Source organism: Nannobrachium achirus (genome assembly GCF_963921795.1).
Source record: "Nannobrachium achirus genome assembly, chromosome: 17".
In the NCBI taxonomy this organism is placed as follows: Eukaryota; Metazoa; Chordata; class Actinopteri; order Myctophiformes; family Myctophidae; genus Nannobrachium; species Nannobrachium achirus.
Genome location: NC_137824.1, coordinates 22053988 through 22075420, shown reverse-complemented (window position 1 = coordinate 22075420; position 21433 = coordinate 22053988). Strand labels below are relative to the sequence as shown.

At 44.6% G+C, this 21433-nt stretch overlaps 1 protein-coding gene across 3 annotated transcripts in view; it reads right to left on the bottom strand.

The window, feature by feature from the left end:
* Positions 1-21433, bottom strand: part of psd2 (pleckstrin and Sec7 domain containing 2) — a 73110-nt gene that overhangs the window by 35489 nt on the left and 16188 nt on the right. For all 3 annotated transcript variants that reach the window (XM_080746396.1, XM_080746397.1, XM_080746395.1), the window contains 2 exons: positions 8084-8657; positions 4556-5362 (listed from right to left, as the gene is read on the bottom strand). In XM_080746396.1, the coding sequence (XP_080602522.1) occupies positions 4556-5362; positions 8084-8574 (1298 nt within the window). In that variant the 5' untranslated portion in view covers positions 8575-8657. The remainder of the gene's footprint in view (positions 1-4555; positions 5363-8083; positions 8658-21433) is intronic.

The window sequence follows — 21433 nt, the reverse complement described above, 5'->3', positions numbered from 1 at the left end:
CTTTTATGTGTGAGCATCCCTGCGTCCGCTGTTGTATATGAAAGAGATTAGTAGTGCACAAGACAGCGCTGCTCTCTGATATGGCAGTGGCAGCGCATGGCTTTCATCTGCTCCGACTGGGCTTGGATCTGATCGGCTCGCGAGCAACGGGGTAGAATGACACACTTGCAACATGTTCCCATCATGGATACACACTCAAAAGGCATAATCACATGCATGCACATTTTTTGGCTGGGCACACACAGTACAGTATGCACAAGCATGCACTTACAGACTAATTAATATACACTTTGTCCTTAGTTGTATGTCCCTGTGGGTGCGCATGTCCAAATGAAGTCTTTGCCTATATTTGTGATACACCTCAGGTTGGGCAATTTGGTAGATGTCTTCACTAGCTCCCACTAACTGGTTAAGCTGGTTAACAAGGTCTACAAGTGAGACAGAAAGAGAGAGACAGAGCGAACATCAGAGATAGGAAGGGTCTGTTCGCATGGCTTTAGCAGGCTCTGTGGATTAAGGTTAAGCTTCAACCTTGGTGAATGATGTGCTACACAAAGCAAAGCTGGCTAGCTGTCGGGCTGGCTGGCTGGTTGGTTGGATAGATAGCTGTCCGACTGACCAGCCAGACTGACTGACTGATTTACAGATTAACCGACTGATCATCAAGTGATTTACTGCCTGACTGGTTAATCCAAGGCAATATCTCTGACTCACTCGTGTACTGACTAGCTGATTAAAGCTAAGCTAGTTTTTCTGATGAGATAATTACAGCATATAAGAGATTCATTGTCTCTATCACTGATTCCCTGAATGGTTTACTTAATATCTGGGTGTTTGGATACCTGACAACCTTTTGACTTGACTGACAGATTAACTCTACTAACAATCCACACAACAACAGAAATGTATCTAGTTAGTGAGTGAGTGAGTGAGTGAGTGAGTGAGTGAGTGAGTGAGTGAGTGAGTGAGTGAGTGAGTGAGTGACTGACTGACTGACTGACTGACTGACTGACTGACTGACTGTGACTGACCGGTTTCTATCCACTGCTATGCAGCTGCTCTGCCCTGTGGCGAAAAAGACCAGCTACCCACAATCCTCGAGGTGCCAAATAGTGTAACACAGCCAGCTCTGTAGCTACCCACAGGGAAGAAAGGAGAGAAGGAGGGGTAGATGGAGTGAGAGAGAGGAGAGGAATGAAAGATAATAGATAGCGGGCTGGGGTGGGGTGACGGGAGGAGGGAGGTGGGGCGGCAGAGAGGATGGAAGATGAGATAAAAGGATAAAGAAGAGAGAAGCAGGGGGGTGAGATGGCGTAAACAAAGGGATGGAGTAACAGGAGACCAAAAAGGAAAGAGAAAAAAATATGCGGCACAAGGGCAAGAGAGAACCAAACAGAGCAAGGGATATGGACAGTCAGTCATACTGTCACACTGAATATGAACAGAGAGTATGGCTTATATCTCAGCTTGTAGTCATTTCCACAAAGGAAGCTCAGAAGCATAGTTCAGGTTTTAAAATGCAGTACATGTTATATGTCATATCATGTTTGTTATGCTCTACGCACTGGTTCCCAAACACTGGGTCGGGACCCATTTGTGGGTCGAGGACACATTTTTATGGGTCCCTGTATTCCCTGTTTCCTACATTTTATTTTTAATTATTATTATTTCAAAACATTTTCGAAAAACATTCCCAAAACAGCAGTAATTTAATTAATGAATAAAAGAAAATCTAATTTTTGAAAACAAATGTTTAAGAAGTAGTGAAAATACACATTGTGAGCTTGTAGATCGGCTATTTTCACTAGTTTGTGTCCCGGGCAAATGTCTAATTTCTCTTTTGGGTCACGGGCTAAAATGTTTGGGAACCACTGCTCTGCGTTATAAACAACATTAATAAAAGGCTGGTAAATTAATATGTCATGTGCAGGGTGTTTTTAAAATAATTGTCATTCACTGAATGTGACTCTTGGTTCAAAATGAAACCAGAAAGGCTAAGAAACTTGACTTCTACTCTCCATGGCATGAGTAATCAATAGAAAAAAAGTCATTTTGGGGGTGAACTACTCCTTTAAGATAGACAAGCACATGTGTCCACTTAGCGCTCTGGTGGCTGGCAAACTATGGTATAGCAGACCAGTAGCCCACACACACACACACACACACACACACACACACACACACACACACACACACACACACACACACACACACACACACACACACACACACACACACACACACACACACACACACACACACACACACACACACACACACACTCACACTCACACACAAACACACACAAACCCATGACACGTACAGAATCTGCAAGCAGAGGAAGGCCAAAGACGATGATGTCATGACCCAAACAATAGCACATTGAGCAAGGGGCTGGCGGTCAGGAAGCTAGACCGTACTTAAAGAGCAACATCTGTACACTGAGAAGGCCTGAGAGAGAGAGAGAGGCACACAGACAGAGCCTGAGAGACGGACAGCCAGAGGGAGAGAAAGTAGATATCTGAACAGCCTTGTTGATCCACCACAACTAGATCCACAACAGTTAACAAAGCAGGGGGCTAGATCATTGTGAGTCCCGCGCATCTATTTGACATTCCAGTGGATTTGTAACTCTAGAAACCGACAAACCGTGCATGAGGGGCAGCCGTTCTATGGGAAGCCATAGGGGTTGTATAATGGCCAGCCAGAGAGAGAACCATTGCCATAGGTCAGGTTATGGTAGGTTTTTCCCATATGGTTCACATTACCTCGCAACCCCCCCTTTACTAGCCCTGTGCTGCCTTTCCCAAATGCCCCTCACTGCTAATAAGGTAATTAAATGGGCAAAAAGTGGTGTCAGCTGCTGCTGTGTGTCCTGCAAGCCTTTGTGATTCAGAATGTATCATTACATGAAGCCAGAACCAACAGCAGTGATAATATCGTCGCCGTCGGGTGAAAACCCTGCATGTCCAATACCATTACTTTTCAGGAAATGGGAATGAGAACCTGAGTTGCAACTTATCCTTCCAGTGTAGCTATTATTTATTCAAAGGATCTAGTTCATATTTTCATTGGTTAAATATTTTTATTTAACATTGGTTAACTATTTATATTTAACCAATATTTACCCACAGACTTAATCACTTTCAACCTGACATCACTAATTTGGTCATGTTATTCAAAAGAAATAATAAACAATAGCTCAGAACATGTCACATCACAACACGACTGGATATTCTCACTACTTTTGCATGACGATGCAATACGACAAAGTATAAAATAGGGCATTCATTTATGAAAACATAAAATATGTTTTTTGCCCAACAGCAACTGGAACTCAAATTATTAGTCTGGCGTGACTATGGTGTGTTATGGCCATATCACCAGGGGAAAGCCACATGTCTGGAAATGTGTATGGCAGTTCAACATGTGCCGTCTCCAATGACTGCAATGACATGCATGTATTTGTATTCTGCCCCTCAGTGCTATTCACGCCACCTGCTGGTTGGAACAAGGTGACAGGCCACATACAAGCTACACTTCAGGAGCCATACAGGCAAGCTTCTACTGCCTGCCTTATTAAAACTACTCAGAGAGCATATAATGAGTGTACTTTAACAAACACTGACTGTAATATTGTTTATATCACTCCACAACTTTTACAGGTAATGTAACTCTTCTGGTAGCCCTGGAGAGACACCCACCCTAGAGCTATGACCATCTCTTATATACATCCATACTTGCAACCCTTCCTCGATTACACTCAACAATGAGAGTGGCCAATGTGGCATGTTAACACTATTAACAAAGATTGTAGTCAAAGAGCATAAAGAGGAAAAGTGGGTGCTAGTCTGCTAGAGTTGAGTGAGTTATCGGTGTGGTGGTCAGAAGAATTGCCATAGATACTACAGTGGCCTCTTGGCCTGCGGTCTGGTCCCTCCAATAGATTATTCATGTGTCTCCCTCCCAGCCTTCTTACTTTCCATCTGGATTAAAAGGAATGTATAAAGGAGAGTGGACACGGCACTTTTCTTTTTGCTGATTTGTTAAATGCATTGTTAAAGGACGACTTCGCCATCTTCATATAATTGGTCCTGAGTCTGACTAATGTTCACGATGAAATAACAAAAAGGAAAAAAATCTACTCTAGTAGTCTGTGGGCAGTTCAGATACCTGCCTTAGGCAGATTTATTTTTAACCAAGATTTAAAAAGGAATATTTAGATTTTTATTATCGTGAGAACAATGGCTTTCATTATAGCATGGTAACCTTTCAGGAATAAAAAGCCTGCAGTTTCTATTAGCTTGGATTCCCCATTGATGGGTTTCGGGAACTGCCCACAGCCCTTCTAAGAGACCCAGACAGAGTTAAAAAAAAAGTGATATTTTATCATGAACATTAGTGAGGACCAATTATATGAAGATAGGTTGAAAAGTGGTGAAGTCATCCTTTAAGAAAACACATGTAAGAGATGGGTCTTCAAGGACAAGACACAAAATTCATGGTTCACAAATCAATCAATCAATAAATACTGCAACTGTAATGTTCTTCTTACCTGACAGAATTGAGCATGGCTCCGGACCCCTCTGCGGCCCCCTGGTAGTCTGATGTGTGGTATCCATTGTGAACGGCCCAACGTCCAGGCTGGCTTAACGTAAACTCCGACCTACTCCCAGGGATTGTGGTCCGCAGTGGGCTCGCCCCTGCCCCGACCCGAGCCTCAGCTCCGGTGGCGGCGGCGGCGTCAGGGTCAGACTCAGTGTCCCCCCCTGTCGAGGGATCCACTCCACCCGCCTCGCCCCCTTCTTGCTCCTGCACGGTGGCCAGCTCCGGCTCCAGAGGCTCGGGCCCCTGTAACAGCGACCTCTGCTGGATGAGGGGCGTGAGCGGCGCCTCGAAGCTGACGCAGCTGTCCGTCTCGTCCGTGAGCGACAGCACGTCTAGCGAGTCCAGCGAGCTGTAGCAGGTCCCGCCCCGCAGCAGGGCCGACTCCACGATGCGCTCGAACGTGGAGCTGAAGCCGTCCTTGTTGTCCGCCTTCGCTCTCTCCCGCTCGTCTTCCTCCGCCGCCGCCTCCTCCTCCTCCTCGTCCTCCTCTGCCCCCCGCCCGACGGCCTGCTCGACGATCTGCTCAAACGCAGAGCTGAAGCTGTCCCGGTTCACCCCCCTCCTCCTGCCTCCTCCGTCCTTCTGTGCTCCTTCGTCCTCTTCCTCTTCCTCCTCCACTTCCGCGTCGGCCTGCTCCACAGAAGTCTCAAAGTTGGAGCTGAAAGTGTCCAGGTGCGCCTGTGTAAGCCCCCCGCCGCCCACGTCCTCGTCGCCTTCGTCGTCTTCCTCGGGTCCCTCTAAGCCGTTCTCCAGTCTGTGTGTGAGGGGAAGGACGCAAGGAAGGAAGGAAGGAAGGAAGGAAGGAAGGAAAGAAAGAAAATGTACCCACAGTTAACATATCGTCGTTGTCGGGCAGAAACCTCTTATCTCCAAGTTTCACATTTTTACGTTCTTCTGCAAAGTAAAGCCCTACTTCATCATACAAGGCCGTCGCACAAAAGTGGTGAAAACAGCAGATCTACAAGAATACAACGCCTCGCGGTGCAAGGCGTTGTGTGCTTGTAGATCGTCTGTTTTCGCTAGTCTAAATCATTTTTAAAATGATAAATGCTAAACGAATGGTTTTGGACATACAAGGTTTTCACCCAACAATGGCGATATGCGTTAGGCTAACATGCAAAATGTAACAGTCTTTTTCCCTCTTTTTCATTCAGGAGAAGTAGGATATTATGCTAATATTTAATCTGGCAGGATAGACGTCACACTGACAATTGCTTGCAAAAAACAGGCTATTTGTTACTCTCTACGAATAGCTAAAACGACACACTGTCTCATCTGTCTGCCCTCTCTATACTGTAACTCAACCACTTTAACACAATCTATACATATAATGAATCCGTAATGCTCTGTACTGCTGAAGTTGCGCAAGTCATTAGAATGTCTACCTTTCAAGGAATGAAGACGGAATAGCTTCATTTTCATATTGATTGACCACGTATTTCTCTAAAACTAGAACCGTGGCTGAGTCAACTTCATTGGCTTAGAAAGTAACGATTACCTTTAAAAGAAAGGTGTTTATCGCCAGGCACGGCCTCATACAATTCAAGGTGCTGCATCGACTACATTACTCAAAGGTCAAGCTTTCCAAAATGTATCCCGACACAGATCCCATGTGTGACCGTTGTAAGGTTTTCCCGGCCACACTGGGGCACATGTTTTGGTCATGTCCAAATTTGTCCAACTTTTGGAATTCTATATTTAAAACTCTCTCGGATATTCTGGGATATAGAGTAGATCCCGACCCTGTTATGGCAGTGTTGGGGATTCCGGGAGAGAATAGTCCCCTTAGAGGACGTGACTCCACAGTGGCGAGATTCGTGACCTTTATGGCACGCAGGTTAATTCTAATGAATTGGAAACAAGCTCAGCCTCCTGCATTTAAAATGCTGGTTAATGATGTCATGCAGCACCTTAAGTTAGAAAAACTAAGATTTACTCTACGGGGTTCTATAGAAAGGTTTTTTAAAACCTGGCAACCTTTCATGGACTATGTAAAGGCCAGGCGTTGAATCTCTTCTGGCTTACGGTGGTTCGAAAATGGGCCAATGGTCATCACGGAGAACACATGAAGAATATATAATGATGAAAATGTAACCTTCATGCATTGTTTTGTTTTTTTCTCTTTTTATTTTGTCTCGTCTTTGGCTCGGTTGTGTGTTTTTTTCCTTTTTGTTCTGTTTAATGTATATGTCTGATGTATGTTTCTGGGGTGGGGGGGAGAAGGGTGTGTGTTTGTTTTGTGTGGTATACTCATCTACAAAGTATAACCAATATTGTATAGATTCATTTGTATGCCTGTATGTCCTTAAAAAACCTGTATAAAACCAATAAACAGATAAAGAAAAAAAAGAAAAAAAAGAAAGGTGTTTATGTTGTTTTCGGCTTTCTGCATAATGGTCCAATGCTTCTAGAAAATAGTTCTCCAGTATTTGTACGTACAAAAATAATTATTACATTTTCTGGTCAAATAAAGCAGTGGTTTTCAACCCTTTTCAAATCAAGGTCCATTATTTTTTCAGCATTTGAGCCACAGGCCACCATTTGATGTTTTTGAAGCCTCTCAGACCCAAAACATAGAATATTTTGTTGTTGTAGGATAAGATTTTCCCAACAATTCCATGCTGTATTGACGTGGTACCATAGGAGAGATTACAGTCAAACCTTGACCAAAATAACTATTCTTCTACATTCTCTAATTGAGCAGACCTTCTTGTAAATTACAGTAAGTAATACAGATGTTTAACAATAATGTAACTCTTGAGAGCGTAAAATGAAACCAAATGGACCCGTAAGGGTCCATTTGGTTTCATTTTACGCTCTCAAGAGTTAAAGATCTATAAGGGTCCTTTTGGTTACCAACTGTCCATCATTTAGCTGAGGACCACCTGGAACCCCCTCAAGGACCACTGGTTGAAAACCACTGAAATAAAGGACCATCTTAATAACGATTTGGGTGGTGCTATAAAAAAGCAACACACCCCGTAGAGACACACCTAAATTATCTTTCAAGAGACTATCGGGGATTCGTTTCACTGAGCTCTCACACTGCCTGGAAATTAGGCCATTTGTGGTCCCACTTTGCATTTCTTACCCAAGCCAAGCTTTTGCCTCGGTTAATCAAAGTAGGCATTTTCATTTTGCAATTGTGCTAATTGTGTTAAGGCTAATTATCACCCAGAGAACTGTTGTATTAGGTTGAAGAATACTTTTGTGTCACATTATAGCACACTAATCTTTGAGACTAAAGCCATTGAAAGCACTTCAGGTCAATAATATTAAATATGAAGGGTTAAATTGAAAATTTTACACACAATCTTGCCTTTTTCAGTGTCCTGTGTTTGTGCTAAATACTTTAAAATGACCATGATACTGTTCAGTCAACAGTCAGAGTAAACGTGAACGGCGATCTTGGTCTGTATACATTCTAAAGGTCGTGTCTGTCTATCAACTCAGTGTGGCGTCTTTGAGGACTAACCGTCCATCTTGTTCAGGCTGCGTTGCCTCCTGCTGTGTGGATGCTGGCGTCTCCTCGTTCCCCGTCCCCTCCTCCTCCTCCACCCCGTCTCTCTTTTCCCCCGCGCTCGCCTCTGTGCACTCGCACCCCCTCTCTCCATCCTCCCCGCCGCCGTCTGTTCGTCCACTCTTGTCACCCGATCCATCTTCTATTCTCTCGGCCCTCATCCCGCCTCCTCCTCCTTCCTCGTCCCTCGGCGTCTCGTCCGTTCTCTCTGCCGCCTCCTCACCTCTGCCTTCACTCTCCTCTACTTCCACTACTATGACGCCTTCCGTCTCCCCGGGCCCCGCGGACTCCTGCTCGACCTGCGCGCCGAGTGCCTCCGCGGTCGGGTCGTTTGGGTCCGTTGGGTCGGTCGGGCCGGTCGCGGCGGCAGCGGCGGCGTCTTGCTCCAAAGGGTCCTCCGGTGGGGTGGGGGAGGTCTGGGGCAGGGCCTGCCCCTCCTGGGTCATCGTGCCCTCTGCTGGGTGGGTGAGCAGGGCACGCCGGTGCTGAAGACCTGATCCCTATAGATCAACTATAGAAGACTGCACTCCTGAGAGAGAGAGAGAGAGAGATAGAAGGAAAAAGAGGGGGAGACAACCCTCTATTGTCAGTAAAACAGATCCGAGTTACAACTGTACTCGAGTGCTTTTTGAATCTACAGTACACCTAATCTTCTCACCATACAGTATATAGCCAATCTACAAGGTCAATCTGCCATTTTTGTGCTACATTTTCTCACCCAGAATAGAGATGCTGGGGTTCAAAGTGGTTAACAAAATGTATGTGGAAAAACAGTCACATGGGGGAGCCAGGAAACTAGCAAAGAAGGAGGGCGATTCAGAGGAGTAGAAAGTAAAGCAAAGGTCAGCAGAAGGAAGGACAGGACAGTTACAGCAGGGGTCTTTTCAGGCCAAGGACCCCTTAGCTGAGAGAGACATGAAGCAGGGACCCCCTCTACATATTGCATAAATGTGTGATACAGAGTTTCATTGAGATTCATAAACTTGTTTGACAGACATCAGTCTGATTTATGTTAAAATTTTTTTTTTTCAGACTTTTGACCACTTAAACCGTTGTTACTTACTAAACTCTTCTCCACAGAATTGGGATGCGAGGGTTCAAGTTGTTACTTTTAAAAGAATTATCCTCTCACACAAAGATCTGGCGGCCCCCCTTTAGTAACACTGAGGACCCCATAGGGGTCCCGGACCCCCTGTTGAAGACCCCTGAGCTACAAGATCTCCAGTTGACACAGTCTTGGGTTATTTCTACTAAGCCACAGAGGTCACCTTCAACAGTAGAGCAGCTGTTTGTGTGTGTTGTGAGTGCGTGCTGTGCAACTGTGTATGTGCGTGCGTGCATGTGAGTATGTGTGTGTTTGTGTGTGCGTGCGCGCACATGCTCGAGCGCACGCAGCGTGCACGTGTTGCGTTGCATTGCGTGTCTAGAACACTTTGTCCTCTTTAACGGATGAGTCCAAAAACAGCTTTGGTAAAGGAGGACATGAAAAGGTAGAACATGTCACAGAGAAAAACAGACAGACAGACAGACAGACAGACAGACAGACAGACAGACAGATATGAGTGTTTAACAAACCCCAACAGAGTGCTCTCAACATCACTGTGATCCAGCTTGCGCACTAGATGCTTATCACACTCTTTTTCTTTCTCACCCCAATCCATATTCCGCACTCTTGGCTCTGCTCTGTCTCTCTCACTCTCTCATCTATCTCTCTATTTCTGGTGTTTTCACCAGCTGAATAATCAACTGGATCTGTTCCCACTGAGCATGGAGTGATTTACCTTTTATTTTTATTTTTTTATATAAATTGTTTTCATTCACAGAAAGAATACAATTATGTGATAAATAGATGCATCATGAATAAAATAAACACATTGGATTTGAACCTACAACTTCATGCTCCGACTCCTCCTCAAGTTCTGCTTTTCGACCGGCAAAGAACCTGATTCTCCCGCCTATGGGATGAACCAGAGGTGAGCTTTTCCACCGAGAACCGAGTTGGTTCCGAACAGTAAAAGTTAGTTCAGAACGGGAACCACAAAATCCTTGGTTCCTCTGGTTCAATCGGGTGGAAACGCAAGCCGGTTCTCAAGAATGAACCGTGGTTCCAAGAAAGTTGAACAGCACCCAGGTTCTTTTGGTAGAAAAGGTCCATTGTGCCATAAGGTGGCTTAGAGCTCGGCAGGCCTCCCACATTTGTAAGGTCTGTATCCCTACTTACTGGCACGCACACAAGACATCATGTCATTGAATGGCACTCAATTATAGTTTTTCAAAGCTTTCTGTGTTTGACATAATGTTATTACAGGGCATCAATTCAAACAACAAACGGTTGCGCAGGAGGTGGCTGAACATTAAATACATTTACGGGACACCCCGCCATACTCCGCCGCCAGCCAAGTCACAATTAATTACTCTTCCTGGCCACTGTACAGCTGCTTTTAATCACTGTCATTATCTTTGCCGCTAAAACAGAACTTGAGGTAACACAGTATTAAGTTAAAAAAAAATTTTTTTTTTTAAAAATTGCAAATGTTTGCATTATCCAACAGATATCTTCACCAAGCAGTGTGATAATGTATTCCATCTGCAAAAATAAACCTAAAAACATGACCTTTCCTTCTGTAAGTTATTTTCAAACAGCACTATGGCATGCCCAACAAATAACTGGAAGGAAAATCTGAGCCATTCCGTGTATATTGATGAATCTTTATTAGGTCTCTGGCGACCAAATTATGGAGACGACCCACAATTCTGATTGCAATTTAATTGTAAAACATATGCTTTGATTCTGTGAAAAAGAGGCGGTTTGGAAATGAAACTCCGATAGCAGTCTCGGGCGCTTAAACTTCATTTAGGTTCTTTATTTCCGTGAGTCACGTCTATAAGGCCGCAATCATGCCGTTTACAGCTTTGCAATGCAGCGGTTGCCTCCAAGCATCACATTAGGGGGGGAAAAGTGCATTCCCCACTGTAAACATAAGCATGGAATGGGTAATGGCATCAGAAAGCAGGTTAACCCTTCACTGGCCACACGTTTTCCCAATTGGATTTCACATGAGAAAGACATTAATCTAAATCAGAGGTTTTCAACCTTTTTCGTATGAGTTGAGGGCCCATTATTTATTCCGCATTTTAGCCACAACCACCATTTGATGAGATTTAGCCTCTCAGGCCCAAAACATAGTTTAGAATATTTTGTTATCGTTGGATAGGGTTTTGTCCACAATTCCATGCTGTATTGATGTGGTGCCATATAATAGGAGAAATTACTTGCAAATGTTGACCCCAAAAACTGCATTAACTCTTGGGAGCATAAGATTTTACACTCTCAAGAGTTAAAGATCTATAAGGGTCCTTTTGGTTACCACCTGGAACCCCCTCAAGGACCACTGGTGGTCCGACTCCCCGGACCACTGGTTGAAAACCACTGATCTACAGTAAAGGATTCATAAATGGTAAATGGTGCATTTATATAGCGCTTTTATCCAAGGCGCTTTACATAGATTGTGCATTACATTCACTCATTCACGCACACATTCATACACCGGTGGCAGAGAAAACCATGCAAGGCACCAACCTGCTCACCGGGAGCAACTAGGGGTTCAGAGTCTTGCTCAAGGACTCTTCGACATTAACTCAAGGGGAGCCCGGATTCGAACTGGGAACCCTTCGTGCTCTAATAACGGTTTCTCTACCCCTGAGCTATGCCGCCCCTTCATGTGCAGTGGTGTGTTCTAGACTTTTTTTGAGGGCATACTATAATCTATGATCTGCGGCTATTCGTGTGGCCAGGGCATACGCCAGTGCATAATGCCTATCAAATACACTACTTTGAAAGGTTCACGAGGGCAGACGCTATTCATATTTGTATTTCCGACGGCAGACGCCGTATACGTGCGTTACAGGTAGAACACAGCACTGTTCATGTGTATACATGTATCTAAACATGATGCTCAGAAAACGTGACATACATATACAGTACATGACTGCATTTACCAAACAGAGCTAATAATTTTTAACTTGTCATGCCAAAATGTTCTAAATAACCTGCTATTCCAAGATAGTAAAAGCTGAAAAGGATAGGCACTTTATTGCTCTAGAAGTAAAAGACAGATGCCTATAATCATGGCAAAATAGAACAGTATAATGAAATTGAAAATGTCTATACATAAGCAAAATGCCTTTATATTTCTGCTTATAGTCCGTGTTACTATTACGGTTTTGCAGGTAAGACAAAAAGTTCATTTTGTTCCCTGTTTGAAATCTGCTGATTGTGCCATTTAGAAATCTGCAAACATTTGGGCCGAAGCAACCCCAGTGGACCTATAAATATCTTGGATCCTGATCGGAAACACATTGCAGCTCGTACTCATGACCATGTGAGAAGCATATGCAAACAAGCTGGCAATTACACAGTGATGCATACAGTATGCACATATTAACCCATTTAGGCCTACGATTACTGACTGCTTTAACTATTGAAAAATAGCAGATATACAAGCTCACAGCGCGGCACCGAGTGCCGCGCTGCGAGCTTGTAGATCTGCTATTTTTGAAAAATCATGATTTTTTTTGCAAGTCTTTGAATATATCTACTTAAAAGCGAACATTTGTAACTCAAATATTTGCTTCTGGGTGGTCCCTGGAACAACATATTTTGAGATGGGGGTCCGTGGCCAAATACCTGTAATTTTGGGGGTCCTTGACATGAAAAGGTTTGAGAACAGCATGATTCAGAGGAAGGATTTAGAAGTCGGGTCAAAGATCGGGTCAAAGATATTCAAAGACTTGCACACATTTTCACGATTTTTCAAAAATAGCAGATATACAAGCTCACAGAAGTGGTTAAAATCTAACGCGACTCGGGCGCGTTCCAGGTATTTGAGAGTTAACACACACGCACACACACGCATGCAATAACACATGGGAGGAAATGGAAACAAGACATGCTCATGTAACCAATTAGCCTAGGCCACACTTCACACAGAGGCCTGGCTGAATAATGGGCTTTTTTTAAACACTTGAATCCATCGCAGCATGCCTATTCTGAGGGAACCATTCACCAAAAATAGCAGATCAACAAGCAGAAAACAAAAAGGTGTAGAAATGTAGAAATGTAGAAATACTCTGTTACAAGTAAGATTCCGGAATTAAAAATGTACATGAAAGTAAAAGTACGAAAGTATTGGCATCAAAATATACTTAAAGGAGTAGTTCACCCCCAAAATGACTTTTTTCACGCCATGGAGACTAGAGTTCAATAATATTTTTAGTTTTTTGTCACATTCCTAAGACAAAAATCAAACCTCGGTTCGAAGTGGAGCGGTGAATCTGAGCAGCTATACCGTGTGTGTGTGTGTGTGTGTGTGTGTGTGTGTGTGTGTGTGTGTGTGTGTCTAGTCTGCACAATAGTGCCATAGAAGCTGTGTGTGTGTGTGTGCCTGCACAACAGCGCCCCTCCTTTAACTTGTGTGTTGTGTGTGGCCACTCAAGGTATTGCCAGGCTACAGACATAGCCAGCCACCCACATAGCCACCCACCCACCCACAGACATACCTGTCTATTGGGAGCGCTTTCACCGCTCCAAAAATGTGATAACAATAAATCTACCCCCATTCGTTCCGGATGGGGACCCGTTTCGAAACGGGTCCCCATCCGGAATCAATGGGGGTAAATTTACTCGAATCAAATATTTGTCTTAGGAATGTGACAAAAAACGAAAAATATTATTGAACTCTACTCTCCATGGCGTGACTAATCAATAGAAAAAAAGTCATTTTGGGGGTGAACTACTCCTGTTTGAAAATGTTTGAAAATAGCCTAGGTATAAAATAGGGCTAAAGTGGATTAATGTATGTTTTATAATATAATCACTTATATCTACAAAGTAACTAGTAACTAAAGTTTTCAAATAATTGTAGAGTAGTAAAGGTATCCAAGATGTAGTGGAGTTGAAGTAAAAGTACTGAAAACTGGAAATACTCAAGTACAAATACATCAAAATTGTCCTTAAGTACAGTACTTAAAGCCCCTGATACATGTAGCAATTATTTCATCAATATCAACTAGCAACGACTAGAGGCGTCAATTGGGTATGGCCATTTTGGCAGCGTCATTGGATTAATCTTTTTGTGCCTTCACACTTGCAAGACGCCAGTCATGTTGCCATACCTTATCAACAGGCTGAATTTATTTTAGGAAGTCCATTTTATTTTTTTCCTCTTTAGCCAAGGTATGGCAACTGCCATACCTAGCCAAACCCATTTGACGCCTCTGGTCGTTGCTGGTTGATATTGATGAAATAATTGCTACGTGTATCAGGGGTTTAAATCTACTTAGTTACTTTATAACACTGACAAAAAGGCAGACAAACAATATGCGACTGACTCTTAATGCACTCTCTCATTCTCCCTCCTCTCTTTCTCTCTCACGTGTCTCAAAACAACAGATTTTCAACTGTAACATGGTTAGAGCAATCGGCTATTTTTGGTGACCGCTGTACAAAAGATCTGCGTATAAATGGGGCAATTATGGATCCTATTTGCTGAGGAGAGCACAGCAGATGAACTCATCAACCCCACCTGGATAGATGGAGGAGAGCATAGCCAGAGATACAGTGTGTGTGTGTGTGTGTGTGTGTGTGTGTGTGTGTGTGTGTGTGCGTGCGTGCGTGCGTGCGTGCGTGCGTGCGTGCGTGCGTGCGTGCGTGCGTGCGTGCGTGCGCGCGTGTGTGTGTGCGTGCAATCCGTGCATGTGTGTACTATCAAGACTGAATTATTGCATTCTACTTTTGTCAGCAGAACAGTGGGGCTCTCAAGCCTTATCAATTTCCTTTAATTGCTGTTTGACCATCTGCCAATCACACACACACACACACACACACACACACACACACACACACACACACACACACACACACACACACACACACACGCACACACACACACACACACGTGCACGCACACGCACACCACCAACCAATCAAATGTAAAAGGGCAATATAAAAGACATCAAATGGCTCTTCCTCTTCCACCCACCCCCCAAGAACTCCTTCCCTCTCTGTGTAGCTCCTGCCATCTCCATGCATGTGTGTTGTTTCTCTTTCTGCCTTTGTGGGTTTATCTTTGCATCTCTTCTATATTTCTTTCTGTCTCACAGACACACACCATTGCAGACACCCCCCCCCCCCCCCCACACACACACACACAGGATAATTTATCGATCCCTAGGAGACGCGCCTGCAGTCCACCGAGAGTCTCCGGAGATAAGCAGGATTGGTCTGCATAGAGGAGGTCATGGAAACACTATGGAGCCTGGAGGCAAGGCACAGCCCTGCGGAGCACTGGCCAGCAAGCAGCAGCAGTAGAGTATAGCTACTAGGGGGTTTCGTGCCAGCATATATAGAACCCCCCCAGTCCAAATGTGGTGCATTGCGTGCTGAAGTCTGACCGAGTTCAACGTCAAATGCAGCGTGTTGCAGTGCTCCTTGCACTGTTTATGCTCTAAAAGTGCACAGCAGAACCCAGAGTTTTCATATAAACTGTACCAAAAAAGGTAGTATACTCTGGATTTTACAGTGCATGTGTTTGGTTAAGCTATAGCTTAAACCAGTGGTTTTCAAAGTTAGATTTCAGGGATTCTCTAGGATCCTTTATGGGGGTCTAAATTGACCCTTACAAGACTGTAACTCTGACAGTGTACAAATGGAACCAAATGGACCCTAACGGGTCCATTTGGTTCCATTTGTACACTGTCAGAATTAAGGGAAAACCTTGAAATGTCAAAGTTTGAGGACCACTGGCTTAAAGGAGTAGTTCACCCCCAAAATGACCTTTTTTCTATTGATTACTCATGCCATGGAGAGTAGTTCAATAATATTTTTAGTTTTTTGTCGCATTCCTAAGACAAAAATTTGATAACAATAAATGTACCCCCATTCGTTCCGGATGGGGACCCGTTTCGAAACGGGTCCCCATCCGGAATCAATGGGGGTAAATTTACTCGAATCAATTTTTTGTCTTAGGAATGTGACAAAAAACAAAAAATATTATTGAACTCTACTCTCCATGGCATGAGTAATCAATAGGTCATTTTGGGGGTGAACTACTCCTTTAAACGGTAGTTACAGCGACACATGAGCTTGTCAAATAACAAGCAATAAACCAACAGTGATGGAGGTTACTGTGCCCTTGAGCATGGCACTGATGCCTTCTAATAGCTCAGTTAGAATATGCAACAGCACAGTGGCCACTGGCCAGACAACAAAGGGATCAATATCCATAGAGGCAAGCTGCAACATCTGAATGGTGGCTATACTGTGGATTCGTGTGATGTGTGTTTAAAACATATTATTTACTATCTTACAATAAATTTGTGAAATATTGTGCATCTGTCCATATGTCCACCAGAATCATCTGACTGCCTTCAAACTCGAGGTCGGTAGGATAGTCGGTTGTGCAGATCCGCCGATCCAGATCCACCAAAATGTGCATAATATGGGATGACCGACTTCAAATAGGCCCATATATGAGCATATACTGATGACATCAGTGAGCTCCATATATGAGCATTAAAGGGACACAGATAAACAAATAGCTACTCTCACAATGGGTACAACGGGTAATGCATAACCGAGTGGGGCATACATTCACAACCTGAACCCATCCTGACTTGCACCAGACTCTCACATTCAACCATGACAAGGAACAAGGGGGGGAGACACAATCGTAATATGATTCAACAAGGGTTGCCATGTTTTGTTAAAGGACTTCAAGGAGCAGCCAAGGGAGAACCTAAGTCTCTCAAGTTTGATACAGAACAACATTTCGTGGATCCACCTATTGTGAGAAGGGGGGATGGATATATCCAATTAAGGAGAACGAACCTCCTTGCTAGCAGGCTTGTGAAAGCTATTACTCGCAGGAATAGAAGATGGTGCATTAGGGGATATTCCAAAAGGGCAAGTTCACATGTGATAAGCTCGTGGATTGATATTTAACAGCGCAATACTGTTGTATGAGGGAGTATGATTCGATTTTGTTGGTGGAGACAGGAAACGTATCACACGCTCATCCCTTTTCAATGACACATGCAGAACTAATAGGCATCAGTGGGGCAACTTTGGGAAGGTTAAGTCGCAAAACAATGGCTAATTGGCCGCTTTAACATTTCATAGCCTTATTAGCGCTGCAGAGACTGTACTGCAAAATCCTGAGTGTGGACATTTTTGATTAGAATATATTTAATGCTATCCATATTTTTTCTTTTTATCCCACGATTTTGCAACCCATTTTTCACCCAGTGCCAATTATCTAATGTAATCCTGGGCGCTACACTCCCTCTGCCAACCTGGGGACAGCAACGGACTGACCTCATGCTTCCTTCTATGTATGAGGAGTCCAAGCCACTTCTTTTCACCTGACAGAGGGGAGTTTCACTGGCTGGACGTAGCGTGTGGAAGGAACACGTTAATCCAACCAGTTCCTTTCCCCTCCATCAGGCGCCCCGGCTGGCCAGGGGGAGGCAGTATAGAGACCAGGATTACCGCATGTTTTTGTGAGGGTATACATTTTATGCTATATATTGTAACAGTAACAGTGAAGAAAGCGACGCCTATGACCTGAATAGTCATGCTTATAGGTACTCACATTGGGCCGAAATTGAGACGGTGAAATTAAACTGTTATTACTCATTTAGCTGGGACCCCCTCCATGGATCCCCCTCACAGATCCCTAAGGGGGCCCGGAACCTCACTTTCAGAACCACTGAACAACACTGGTCATTTTGAAATGATATATAAACGTGTACTGTACTGTAGCTCTCCAGTTTTATTGATTGGTCTCTCTAGTCGTCCTCCCCCCTCCCCTCTCTCCTGATCTGTTCCTCTCCTCTCTCGTCTGTCTGCAGAGACACACTGCAGTCTCACAGGCTAGCTACCCCACATGACCCACTGTACTGACCCTGTTATGTGCAACAACAAAAACCTACACAACAGGGGTCTTCAACGTTTTCAGGCCAAGGACCCCTTAGTTGAGAGAGAGATGAAGCAGGGACCCCCCACAACCTTTTCATAGATTCATATAATTTCATCGTTTGACAGCAGTGTATTTTGGATTCATTTTGCAAAAGAATATAACAACGAAGCCAGTTCGGGGGAGTGGTCTGGAGGTATACCTGCCGGTAGGTAGTCATTGTTGCTGCAAGCTGCTGCCCCGCCACCACCCCAGCTCCACCGTAGGTTCTGTGTCAGACCCCGCGGGGGGTCTCGGGTCATTGCCCGCAGAGATATGTTAAGCCCACGATGTACATGGCCATACATGTACTTTGCCGTACATGGTACACGTGCGATCGTGGGCCTGCAGGAAATGACCCGAATACAGAATCCATCGCCAAAGTTATGCTCCTGCTTAGGTTACTATAGATGCCTGTTCTTATTCCTATGCTGCTGCTTTATTATAGTATCACAGTAAACATGTCATGCCTTTGCCGCTCTCCTGCTGCTGTTAGTATGCCTATGCCTAGTGTATGCTGCTGCCTTTAGGTATCGTGCTGCTGCCTTCCATATCCTGCTGCTGTTTATATTTTATGTTGTTGCTGCTCTCCCGCTGCCATTCTTGTCAATAAAGTATAATTTAACCTAAAGAACGCTCCCCTGAAATGTCAATTTGTGTTTTCAGATATGTAACCACTTGAACCGCCAATACTGAATAAACTTGACCTTTCACTATGTACTTAGGCTGCTCTTTATACACCAAATCACTTTGCCAAAAATAGCTGGGCTACAAGCTCACAACGCCTCGCATTAGATCGTCTATTTTTTTGGACAAAGTTCTCTATAACACAAAGATTTGGAGGATCCCCTGTAGTAACTCTGAGGACCCCCTATAGGGGTCACGGGCCCCCTGTTGAAGACCTCTGCTATACAAAGTTAACACTGTAACACACACACACAAGCACATTGCATTTACACGTCACACACATGTACTTTGTTCTCACGCTATCTCTCTCCTCTCTCTCATAGACACACAAACATTGCAGCTATAGGAGATATATACACAGTGATCACATGTCATCTGATAAAAGTCTAGCGAGAGAAAGAAAGGGAGGTAAACTGGGGGTCTGTCTGTCTGTCTGTCTGGTTATACGTCACACCACCACCACAGCAATAAAGTGTCCACCACTGACCTCCTGGAGTGGAAGAATCAGATCACCCCGATATGTCACTTCTACAGTGTCAAGGTCTTAATGCTCACACCCACTTAAAGTGATTCATAGCTCATAGTATTGTACTGATTTATAGTATAGGCATGCAGTACTAGGCCTACTTGGGGAGGCAGGAGGGGGAACTGTATTAGTAGATCGGCTATTTGATCTATTTTAAAATGTTTTTTGAAAATGCCCAACAAAGTTTAGGCATGTTTAGTTATTTTTCCCTCTTTTGTGTCTTTGTTACGTGTCTTCTTCATTTGAGGATGTTGCCCAGAGGAGCCCACACAGTGGGTTTTTGAGGAGTCAATTACAATGGATTTAGACTAGACAGATAAATGTCTATAATTAAGATAATAGCAACTCGGCTTTTGGGGGGGGGTTGGGTGAAATGAGCTGCTATCAGACACCTGTAAGACACCCCTTCTCTCGAGCAAGGCTTAAAAAGCGAACAATAGCGGTGCTCCAAATCTATCCTTGCCTTGTCTCTCACACACTGTAGCCTACTAGCCTGCTGCCTGCCTCTATCTCAGGCAGACAACAGGCAGACAAATGCTGAAACAAGTAGCCTAATGTATCTCTCTCTCCCTCTCACACACACACACACACACACACACACACACACACACACACACACACACACACACACACACACACACACACACACACACACACACACACACACACACACACACACACACACACACACACACACACACACACACACACACACACACGGGGAGAGCGCGAGACAGCCATATTCTCCCAGCCTCCTCGAGCCCCAGTAACCATGACAACAGGATGGCTGGGAGACACGGCTCGAGCTCAATTGAGGCCGGTGCCTTTTCTTTCGCTCCAAAATAGACCTTGGTCGCATTTCAAGATCGACTTGTCCCACTAAAAGCGGAAAAAGGTTCCTTGTTTTCCCTCTCGCTGTCTTCCCATGGGAGAGAAAGGGGAGGGGGGAAAACAGTGCATACAAAACCTCCTCCTGGCCCGCACACTGCATATCTACAGGCTATTAGCTCAACAAACAGCTATCTTATTAAAGCCCGACTGAACTGAACTGAAGCAAACACGCATCTTGCAGACTGAACTGCAAGCAAACAGGCATCTTGCAGAGTCAGACTGTGCGATCATACACGTGATAGACAAGGACGCTGAATTTGTAAGGCAGACATGCAGATCATCATGGACCGATTAACCTCCACGCAGCACAGCTGTATTAATAATAATACCATACTTGGCCTAAAAAAAAAGAACGAAAGCTGCTCTATTGCCAAAAAAGCATGGCCATATATGCTCAGCCATGGCACTTTATAAACAGACCAAATGGGGCTAAAATATATATAAAATACAAAAATAGCATTATATGACTGCACTCACCAGCAAAACACGTTCGGCCAGGGAACGCTAAAAACGCGACAGTTGTGCAGCAGAGGTGGTTTGGTCCTCTCTCTCCCTCTCTCTCTCCCTCTGTCTCTCTCTCTTTCTGCCCATGCATCCACACGCGGCGGGAACAACACTGATGCAAGCAGCGCTCGTTTCTGGGGTTCTGCGCTGCGGTGCGTCCTTTCACTCTCTCGACTCGCCGGTGTGCGCGTGGTGCGTCCGTGCGTGCGACCGCTGTTCACCGCACCGCCACAGAGCCACCGCGACAGCGAAAGCGGCTGGTAGTAAGACGCACCGGGAGGTCCAGGCAGACCGCTGCTCTGCTCCTGGATGGATGGATGACTTGGAGTCTCTCTCTCTCTCTCTCTCTCTCTCTCTCTCTCTCTCTCTCTCTCTCTCTCTCTCTCGCTCTCGCTCTCTGCCTCTCTCCCTCTATCTGCCTCTGTGTCTTTGAATTGCAGTTCCTCTCTCCTCATGGAGCATCGTCAGACAGCCAGCCACCCCCCTCCTCCTCCTCCTCCCATGCTTAGCGCGCCTCTCAGGTTTGAGTGGGACCTGCCGTCTCAAGGGCCTGTTGATATCCACAGTGTATTAGGCTGCCTACAATGAACGTGTGAATATTTTTATTTTCTATTTTAAGATTAAAAAGCCCTATAGGATATAGCTCATCCTCCTCGCCATAAGCTAGGCCTACTGCATAACCTG